Source organism: Barbus barbus, assembly GCF_936440315.1.
Source record: "Barbus barbus genome assembly, chromosome: 35".
NCBI classification, from domain to species: domain Eukaryota; kingdom Metazoa; phylum Chordata; class Actinopteri; order Cypriniformes; family Cyprinidae; genus Barbus; species Barbus barbus.
The window spans coordinates 28,293,814-28,304,914 of NC_136763.1; the positions used below are offsets into that span (position 1 = coordinate 28,293,814).

At 40.0% G+C, this 11,101-nt stretch overlaps 1 protein-coding gene across 2 annotated transcripts in view; it reads right to left on the reverse strand.

The window, feature by feature from the left end:
- Positions 1-10,898, reverse strand: part of LOC306855281 (uncharacterized protein) — a 50,311-nt gene extending 39,413 nt beyond the window's left edge. Inside the window, exons 1-8 of one of the 2 annotated variants that reach the window (XM_079393851.1) lie at positions 10,643-10,886; positions 7,983-8,189; positions 5,471-5,487; positions 5,148-5,180; positions 4,607-4,639; positions 4,448-4,501; positions 3,819-3,920; positions 3,318-3,395 (exon numbers count right to left, since the gene is read on the reverse strand). In XM_079393851.1, the coding sequence (XP_079249977.1) occupies positions 3,318-3,395; positions 3,819-3,920; positions 4,448-4,501; positions 4,607-4,639; positions 5,148-5,180; positions 5,471-5,487; positions 7,983-8,189; positions 10,643-10,736 (618 nt within the window). In that variant the 5' untranslated portion in view covers positions 10,737-10,886. Of the gene's footprint in view, positions 1-3,317; positions 3,396-3,818; positions 3,921-4,447; positions 4,502-4,606; positions 4,640-5,147; positions 5,181-5,470; positions 5,488-7,982; positions 8,190-10,642 lie in introns of both variants that reach the window. The other variant, XM_079393852.1, reaches the window with a different exon arrangement.
- Between the last annotated feature and the right edge of the window lie 203 nt (positions 10,899-11,101).

Consider the following 11,101-nt stretch of genomic DNA (forward strand, 5'->3'; position numbering starts at 1 on the left):
AGTAAGGCCTATAGTCAATCACTTGCAAAAACAAATACAAAACCTGTGCTAACTGAAAGAAAATAGCTTAATAAAAAGATTGAATCCAATATTTGGTAATAATATAGTGAGAAAATCACTTATCAGTTTAACACAAAATGTAAAGGCATTTTTGTAGGCCATTCATTTTTGACCGGAAACACCAAGTTAACAACATAAGAGGAAACACAAATTTACCCTTACCAAAATGACCCTTTTTTAATTTTTAGTCCAATGCAGTAAGATTAACTAGAGTTTTCAGGCAAAAGAAAATCCTCTTTGGGTCAAATTGACCAGAACACAATATATGATTGGATAAACAATGAAATAGAGCCAGGAAATCACTAGGGAGAGTGGTTGCAGGCTGGACTTGAACCTGCATCACCAACAAGAGCTGCTCATATGCATAACGTTGCTGCTTATGTCACCAAAAATCAACTCTCATAGAAAATAAGGTTGCCTTATCACAGTGAATCATTGGCAGAGTGAACATATGTTTAGGCTCAATGAGTCAATAGGGTCAGTACAGGTAGAGTGGGACACTGTTTTAAAGGGGTCATATGATGTGATTTCATGTTTTCCTTTCTCTGTGAAGTGTTACAAGCTGTGCATAGATAAGATCTGTAAAGTTAGGTTAGATTAAAGCCTCAAACCCAAAGAGATATTCTCTATAAAAGTTAAGACTGCCACACACCCCTAAAACGTCTCATTCAAACACGCCCCGTTATGTCTATGTCACAGTGTGGGAAGATTTTGCATAACTCCGCCGAAACGTACACGCAATGAAAGAAGGCGTGATTTTTATTCTCACTGTAGTGTTTTTGCTGCCGCCACCATGTCGTGGAGATGCTGTGTTTCATTGTGAAAGTGAAACTACTTTGTTTGGGCTTCCAAAAGAGGACACAACTAGAAATCTTTGGTTAGGTTGTGTTTACAACACTGTTCCAGAACAGTTCAACCCAAATAATAGAGTGTGTGCAGCGTATTTTACAGAGGACTATTTCCTGAACCTGGAAGTAGCCTGCAATGTGAACACTATAATGTGGGGCAATTCCAACGTCGCAAGGACAGTTTGGTGCTGGACAGTCTGGTCTCACAGCCTGTAAGTATGTTTCAGTATTTACAGAATTTGCTACTGACTATTCAAACGCGAGTTTAGAGTAGTGTAGAATAGTGCTTGTTTGGCATTTCTCCGATCACAAATGCAGACATGGTGTTTAGGCAGCACGGTACAATGCGTAAAAAGACAGTATAAGTCATTATAATCAGTAATTATGTCCCCACTGGATGCAACAAATACCTCGTTTATAATGGGTTTTATTGTTTTTGTGTCGTCACGCCAGGACACGGCATCACAATACGGTGAGGGGCGTAACATTTCTGTCTCACACTTGAGGTATTCGGCCAATCACAACGAACTGGATAGCTGGCCAATCAGAGCACGCCTTGCTTCTCAGGACGATGAGCTTTGTAAAAATTGACGCGTTTCAGAAAGGCGGGGCATAGAGGAGCAACAATAATGTACAGTATGTGGAAAATAATGTGTTTTTTGAACCTCGAACCATGTAAACACATTGCATTACACCAAATACACAAAATAATGTTCTTTTTAGAAACATCATATGACCCCTTTCAATTTTGAGCCAAATGGCTTAGAATCTCACACAGCACTACAGTGTGGGGAAAAAAATATAAAAAACCCGATGCATTGAAGTTCTTTCAGCAATTCTGAAACAGTTCTTAAGAATTTCAGAAATTATTCGTAAGTTTAATTTTACAACTCATATTTCAACTCATCTGCTTTCTGCCAATTCCACACACACATAACCAAAAATATATATACATTATCGGTCACACTTTATATTAGGTGGCCTTAACTACATGTACTTACATCAGAAAATAAGTACAATGTACTTATTGTGGTCATATTGTATTTTAAAACACTTTTGCTGCTGTTGAGGTGGGATACGGGTAAGGTTAGAGAAAGGTTTGGTGGTATGGATAGGTTTAAGGGTGGGTTAAGGTGTAAGGGATGGGTCAACAGAGTAATTATAAATGTAATTACAGAAATTAATTACAGATGTAATTACAAATAGGTATTTTTAAAAATATAAGTACAATGTAAAAACATGTATGTACACAATAAGTGCATTGTATCAAATTATTAATTTAAATGTAAGTACAGAGTAGTTAAGGCCACCTAATATAAAGTGGGACCACATTATCTAACAATTCTAACAATTATCCATATAGTTCGGAGGTCGAAGTGAATGACTAGAGCAATTACAGGCTTCATTGCACAGGATATGATTTGTAGAAGACCAATGCTTCTGCTCGCTGCAGTGCTTTTGTGAGGTGTTTGAGTGTTTTTCATTCCAAATGCCTCACAAATGCATAATTTATGCTCTCTGAAGTGATTAAATACAAATCTCAAAATACTTTTAGGATAAGAAATTAATGTAAATAAATACAGACAGTGATGTTTCAAGGGACTGAAAACAAATTGGGGCAAATCCGATGTTTTATTTTTATGAAGAGTATGATAGGATCTGTGCATCAGTGTTAATGCAGCTGATTAGATCTGTGATGTCAACAATAATAATCAAGGTCACACTTTAGTTTAGCGACCAATTCTCACTATTAACTAACTAATAACTATGACTTTTGCCTCAATAAACTCATAATGTGCTGCTTATTAATAGTTAGCAAGGTAGTTGTTAAGTTGAGGTATGGGGTAGGTTAAGGGATCTAGAATATGACCATGCAGAATAAAGCATTGATATGTGCTTTATATAAGTACTAATAACCAGCCAATATTCTAAATATCACTCACTGCTGTCTGGAAACATTCAGATACTAAACACACTCTTAGACACTGATGCCACTTTTTGCTTATAATGCTTATAATGTGTTTCATTGTTCTCATTTATTACTGACTATAGATAGATGAAAATTATTAGACTACACACCCAATTGTTTTAATTTATCATTAATTTGAAATTATTTTAAAATGTACTTTTTAAACTACCATTTAAATGCAGCTGAACAGTTTAAAAATGTTCAGTCTCACATTTTTTCTCATCTTTGGTATCAAAAGTTATATTGATAATTGCAATGGTAATGAGTACTGAAACTTAACACTAACCCATAGTGTGTACTGCTAAAGAAAATGAGAACGAACAAGATGCATTAGAATCAGACTTTTACACTATGAATTGCAAATTAAGCAAAAAATGAGGCCAGCTCTATGCAGTACAAACTTAAATAGAAATATTGCATGATTATCGAGCGGCGCTCACCATTGGTCCCTGCATCACTCCCATCTGTGCTCCTCCAGCTTTGTCATCAAATCCACCAGCCATCTGAGCAACAAAGTTCTGGAGAAGAGCAAAATCGTTCAGCATCGTCAAAATTTAAAACGTAAACACAATCCACAAGTCCACATATTCCTAAAATACAGTCCACAGATGCACACATGTGGGTTGCTGTCTGCTCGAGCTCTGCATTCTACTTGGACTACTTCATTAACAGAGGGTGATTAACATACAGCAGAAGCAGCGGTGGAGGTGAAGTGTTTTGTGTAGTGCACCTGAGAGCCACAGATTAATAGCACCGAGCTCCACTCTCACTGATGCCAGACTCTCTGCTGAATGCAGGTAAAGGACATGAGGCATCTCTCTCACCTGACACTATCAGCTGACAGCGCATTTCACTGCCTTTCAGCAGGTGAGTATCATCTGATTTGGGGTTTAGGTCTTACTTGGAGACTGACTGTGTCTATAAATCTCACAAATACTCACTCCACCGAGGCCTGGAGGTCCGTTTGGCCCAGGCGGTCCAGGAGGGCCAGGGTTTCCAGGGGTCCCCGGCTCACCATCTCTGCCACGGGGCCCTGGACTTCCCTAAAGACAGAGACGGAGAAATGCAATGAATGACTCCAAAAAACAGATTTCACCCACAGTGCAGTTTGTGTTTGTCAGTGCCACACAGCTGCAGAGTAAAGCTGCACAGCCAGTGCTAAAACAACAATGATAACGCCGCCGCAGCCCAGTAGCTCAATAGCCTGTCAAAGGACGCCATTGTGCTGTGCTATTTTTATGGCTGTAATAAAAGGTGATTTCAGGTAAAGTGGTCCACTTTTCACCATATTTGCAAGTATGCAATATATTTAGACATTCAAATGGAAAAGCTCCATTAACCTCATTTACAGCTCAAAGTAAACTTATAGCAGGAGCATAGACTGTCTTCAACACAACAGAGACTGTGATCTCGAGACTAATTCATGAAAATAATAATAACAACAAATATGTTACTCTCTCTTATGAAATGTCTTCTAGTCCGTGTGCACTGCTCTGGTATTTGTCCTTCTAGAGAAAATCACAAGAGCAGCCTGAAGCTCAACAGAAGTCTGGGAGGAAGTGAAGCCCACCTTCTCCCCCTTCTCTCCTCTGTCTCCTCGCAGCCCTTGTTCTCCTGGGGGTCCCTGTTTGGTGAAGGAGAGAAAGCAAACGCTGTGTTTCTGAGCATGCTGCAACACCACTGCTAAAGCAAACCCAGAGAATCCCAAGAATGCCAGAAGTATTCGTACCATAGGACCGGCCGGTCCCCTCGGTCCCACAACCTGGGGGAAAAATCAACAGAGCGTCAGTGTTAATTACTGGGAGAGGCTCTACCATTTCAAACAAACACGAGAAGAAGACAAAAATCCATAGAATTCACTCAGAAATCTGGCAGAGTTCATTAGTGCCGTGTTGACGGATCATGGCAGTAGTTTCAGAGTGAAGTAGCTGACACACACCTGACAGCACACACACCTTTACTTAATGGGGACATTACACAGACTTCTATTGTTTTTATATACAGATAGTTATAGATTTTATAACCTAACCCTAATCCAACCCATAACAGAAAACTTTCTGCATTTTGGCAATTAAAAAAAAAAAAAAAACACTTTGTTTACTTAATTTTTATACCAGTTTTACAAACGAGGATATCCCCATAGACAATTTGTACAAAATTCCAAAATACAAATTTGTCCCCAAAACATGGTTAAGTAGGTACACACACACACACACACACACACACACACACACACACACGCACATCAGTGATAAAAGTCTGACGCTTACATCTGTTATGTCTCCTGGTTCCCCCTTTTGTCCCTGTTGCACAATGGGGAAACGATGATATTTATTTATAGCCACATTAGAGAAAATATTTCCTTAAAAAAGCAAGAAATTAAGTGCTGTCACACCTTCAATGGCATTATTCAGATTAAACTTGAAAACACAACAGTACACAGACAGCGTGGCTTAAGAGATTGATTTCTACATCATACACATGCACACATGATCTAACATTTCAGACCAAACACAGCATCTCTAGACAGGATTAACCTGAGACTTAATCATAACCTACAACACTTTCAAACAGACATTAAACACAGACTCACCTTAGCACCTGGCAAGCCTGTTATTATCATGGCATGAAAGATAAAACAACAATGTTAAAAGAGCATCATATAAAAGCAAACCTAAGCTCCGCTTTGTTGGAAGAGCAAAAATTATTCACAGGTCATATCCACTGCATTCATTTCAGATTCCAGTCTTGAAGATGTTTAACTGCGGCATACTGTCAGAGCTTTAGCTGTGACCGATGTATGCATTCAGGCACTTAATTATGATTATGAATCTAATGATTTCATTTTTTCTTGAATAAAACCTGCTCATTTCATTGTTTCCCACAGGCATCATATGCGGTGAGACTTCTGTGTTAATGATTAGTTTAGCTTTGTCCATTTTGTGACATTATAAAGTAACACTCATGAATGTCATGAAGTTTACCTGTATTCCTTCTTTAAGAGTCACTGGCTAAACAAAAAGATTTGAGTAACCTGAAGCGTTTGTCTGCATGGCACGTGAATGTAATGAAAGCTGAGCAGTGGAGCTGCTAAATAAATCAGGGGTGTTCAATCCTGACTCCTGGAGGGTCGACGTCCTGCGGAGTTTAGCTCCAGCACACCGGCCTGGAAGATCTAGAGAGTCTGAAGTCCTTGATTAGTTGGTTCAGGTGTGTTTAATTAGGGCTGGAGCTAAACTCTGGCCCTCCAGGAACTCCTAACAACTGTTAATGCTTCAGCGTAAATGTACTGTTACTTTAAAGGTGTTGGTGGCCCGTTGTCGTTCACCCTTGTGCATGTCATAATAGATCTAAAATATGTCAGAGCTGTATATTCTGACTAGTCAGGGCCGGAATAACACACAGACCTCTATCTCAGCCGAAAGGGACAAAACCCCGGCACCAGGGGGCCTTTAAACAGGTCATTGTGTCAGGTTTGGCATTTTAAATCTGGCATTACAATGTTTGAGAGTTAGAGACATAATTAGAAAAGATCACAGTTTACCCATACATGAACTGAGGGCAAGCTACAACCTGCCACCAACGTGACAGACAGAGACCGGTGTGCCGTTCACATCTGACCGCAGGACACTATAGCAAACACTGAGAAACTCTGCGGCAGGGCTTTGATCTGAAGCAGATGTCAGCGGCGGGAGGCTGGTGATTCAAATCACCAGACTGTGTATTCAGAGATCAGAGCTGTGTTTTCTTACCTGCACCAATGGTCTCCATGATCTCCATAAGCTATGATGTGTTCAGGAAATACAGCCCAGTGACCGGTTACATAAAATGCTTAGACTAATCTCACAAGTTAGTCACCAATTTTTTTTTTCTTCTCAACTGTTCATAACTTTTTAAAGTCAGTTACATGAAAACTTGAATTGGTCTAATTTGAATGAACTAACAGCATATGCTGGTTAGGTATGTTTTGAAGAATGGCTGCTGGTTTGAGCTGGTTCTTAGCTGGTCATGTGCTGGTCCTAAGCAACTAGCTCCTGCTCAAGACCAGCTCATGACCAGCTCAAACCAGCAGCCGTGCTTCAAAACATACCTAACCAGCAAATGCTGTTTTTTCCAACAGGGACTGTAAAAATGTAAAACTTAAAATAAATAAATAAATCTGTGAAGTTTACAGTAAAGGTTACAGTTTTGTATCTGTCTGTCATAAGCACAAATACAAAAAACCGTGGTAACACACATGACGTTCAAACAATGTAATAAACATTAATTTAGCTACAATAGATGTAACACAAAACCCTGATGTGCATAACTGATAAGAAAGAAAAACTAAGAAGAAAAAACAATTATATCAGCGAAATACCATCTAATGTGAACTGTCACTCTGGGAATTATGATAATGTCAATTAATGATTTTCCCTTATAGAACAACTTGTTCTTTTAAACTTTGAAAAACTGTAAATTTAACAGTATTCTACTTTAAAATTACATTAAATGTAAGGTTAGATTACAGTTACTATTACAGTTATTCGCTGTAATAACTAATTATCAGGTTTTTACCATTGCATTATTATAGTCTTTTACCATTATAATCACAGCTATTTTTTTACACGGTCTTAGAGGCTAAGCTTACTCAACCGGCCCCAGGTCTTTCTGCTAACACGACTAAAGGCAGATGGAGAAAACAGGCTCATGCCAGACTTGTTTGGTTGTATCCTTTCTTTATAAAGAAAAGAGGAACTTTTGTAAAGGTGACCAAGAGAAATCACTCAAAATATTAAGCTCCTTCCATGACTTTAAGTCAGAGATGAAACTCTATACCATATCTGTTGAAGTGAAGCTCTCTCTAAATGATTCCCATATGTGTCCATCACACTCCTGCCGCCAGTAATATCCATTCCAGACAAAGCCAACACCGCGTCTCACTGGGGTTAGTCTTTTCTCATTTCAAATTGTTTGTCAGGTTGTTTGGGGTTAATTTAAAACAAAAAAAAAGCATCCATAAATTGTTAAGGTGCTTTTTAAAAACAAACAAACCCAAAACCATCAAACAAATATGAATATAACTGTAATTTATTTATAAAAGTGAGAGATAAATAAATTACGACCAGGGGAGGAAGGTTGGTCAGCGGCACAAACTGGACAGCACTCCCCAAACGGGATCTCGGGTTTGGGACAGTCTTTCAGCTCCTCGCAGATGATTTCGTCGCACAGGACCGCGCCAGTGTCGCAAACGCAGATGCGACACGGCTCTGGTTTCCACACGTCCTTGTCCCTATAGAACTGGCCATCCTGCGTGCAGCTGCCTGGGTCTTCTGTGAGGAGCATAAGCAGAGGAAGAGGAAGAGGAGGAGGAGGAGGAGGAGGTGGCTGGGTGAGTGGGTGAAGAGTTAAAGCACAGCGCTTCAGGTGAGACATATCAATGACAATAAAAGGTCATTAAATCCATGATTTGGATTTGAGATCCCAAACCATAGAAGCTTCATGATTAGTGTAACATGATCAGGTAAATCGTATTAGTGAAATGCATACAGTAGAAAGCATTAAAAAGTGCATTGTTTTTTTCAGTGCACAGGAATCTCCTGATCAGTGCTTTTGTCTTTGTTGTCAAACGGTTACAGCATTGTCACGCTCATTCAAACGCACACCACAAGATGGCAGCATAAAACTGATATCAATGAATCCAGCTAATTAACAATCATTTCCAAGTGCAGTTCAAATCTCACGACATTGGCCTGATTTACTGCCCTCAGATAGTTTAAAACACACAACCTGCCCCGATTACTGATACCACACGAACCCACTTTGTGAATAAAAGCCTGAATCAGTTTAAACACACAGCACATTATATACTCAAATCACTTTTCCTTCAGTCAGTAGCAGGTCACTGGAGCTCATGAATTAACTGGCAGTTTTAGAAAAATGGGGCAGTGGAGAGAGATTGAGGGTAATCAAATAAGCACTGTTTGTTTATCTCACAGGCCTGTTTATTTTCTGTAAATTCCTACAGACCCCATATGGCGATGAATGACGCCTTTCTGAAAAGTAAAGACTGAGCAATTCACAAGCTTTTGGCTAATCTAAACACAGGGCTCAGGAAGTGTGTGTCTGTACACTGCCAGTTCAAACACGCCCGAGAGCGGAGGATGGACAGCTTTCACACACACACACACACACACACACACAGACACATACACACCTTCCTCACAAAAGTCTTCATCAGTCTCCCTTCCATTCTGTTTCTAAATCCGCTGCTCTGAGCTACAGGAACGCAACCATGAGCTCTTTCTCTTTTTTGAAGTGGAAAATGGAGGAAAACTCCAAATTGGACACAGGTGAGGGGAGGTCTCTGGTTTCAGACCGTGTCTTTCCTTTCTCTCTTTTAAACTTCTGTGTAGGTTAATGTATGCAAGCTAGGATGTCCATAGGCCAATGCGGACGTCTCTGCAGCATGTAAAATGATGCCTTGACTGATGGGTTCACAAATGACCCAGACAAGCCGATCCGTGACCCTACGGGGAGCTCTAAGGAAACACTCATACGCCTCTCTGCTACAATAACCCAATTGTTAGCTTTTGCACAGTTTCTGTTCAGCCCCCCCGCCTAATTGCTTCTTTTCAAATGTATTTTACTGCTATTTTTACTGCCATTTTTAAAACTCGCTGTGAAATATCTTCTAACTTGTTTACTGGTGAGTTTATTACTCATACATTTCCAAAATATCGTCAAAGGAATGTGGCTTGCTGAATTATAATAACTGCCTCTGTCCTTTTCATGTTTTTCCAATAGCTTTTCGCCAGACAGTCTTTCCTGCTTTCCCCGGACTATCGTAGCCCCTGGGTAATTTAGAAAACAGATGGAAGCACTTTAAGCGTATGGAACAGTAACTCTGGCGGAGGCCCACCGCTGCTGACTTCAACTACTGATACACCTCTGAACCCTTCACAATCAGTCAGCGCCCTGGATGAGCCCAATAGAAAAGCAGTGCTTTCAGAATCCCTCCAGCTCAAAATTCTCTATATTCGGAGGCGTTTGGAGCATCTGTCGTTGGAGCAAGCCTGGATTTGCCCCGGTGGCCCCTGACAGCAAAGGAATGCGTTCTTTTACAGGCCTGACCAGCTGAGCCTCCAGGCCATCAGCAATCAATCAATAAAACAATGATAAAATAAAACAATCAACAAATAACATCAAACAAATAAATCAGTGCTCTGTGTGTGTGTGTGTGTGTGTATGCGAAGGCTTTAGGAATGTTTCGCAGGTGTCCTGATGGATGAAATACCCTGAATACCTTCAGACTGCTGCTTAGTCTTTGCTCTTCAATATAAACACATTCTGACCAGGCGCTATGAATCCACTTCAGAAATGCCCAAGACTAAATAAATAAAGCAGAAGATATTTGTTGATTCTCCATTTTCTCTAATTTCTTTCTTTCTTTCTTTCTTTCTTTCTTTCTTTCTTTCTTTCTTTCTTTCTTTCTTTCTTTCTATACTTATAACAGAAAATATGTATTTGGTTTGGCTCATTTTCTTTGTTTTCCAATAAAGGCACTGTCATTTCAAATACACATATATTTTCCGACACCTTTGCTCTGCGACTTTCAACCTGGCAGAGAGCAAAGTAGGCTACTGTCTTTCATTACTATTTACGCAATATATGCAACCATCTGCGTTTAAAGAGATTTAAAAAGTCTGATGGCACTTAAGTGCATTAAAGTGAAACGTTTCTGAAACTTTTGAGCGTAAAATGAGAAAATGGTGGGCAAACTCACGGTCATTCTCCTCTTGGCATTTGACAACGGCCAAAAATGCGACTAGTGTTGCCACAAATAGCAGTAAAGTCCTAGAATCCGCCGACAGGATCATGTCTAAACTGCAGACATGCGGCGTTTCAGGAGCAGAAGAGAAAGCGCTGGGGTTTACTGTTTTCTCCTAGTGACGGGCATGAAGTATTTAGTCCAGAATGGTGGGCGATGAAGCTGCAGACTGATCCAGGGGCCACGAGTTTGAGTCCATGCAGCTCTGAATGGAGAGCGTGCAGTCGGAAATAAAAGTCCAACCCCTTTACCCCCCATGAAGCTGAAATAGGAGAACCTTTGCCCTGCTCTCTCCTCTCGCACCCATTCTTTAAGAACCCTTCTTTCACGTGCAACTCAGAAACAGAAGCTCAATAAACCTCTGCCAAGAAAACAGCCTTTCAAGTGCAATTATTCACAATCTGCGCGTCACGG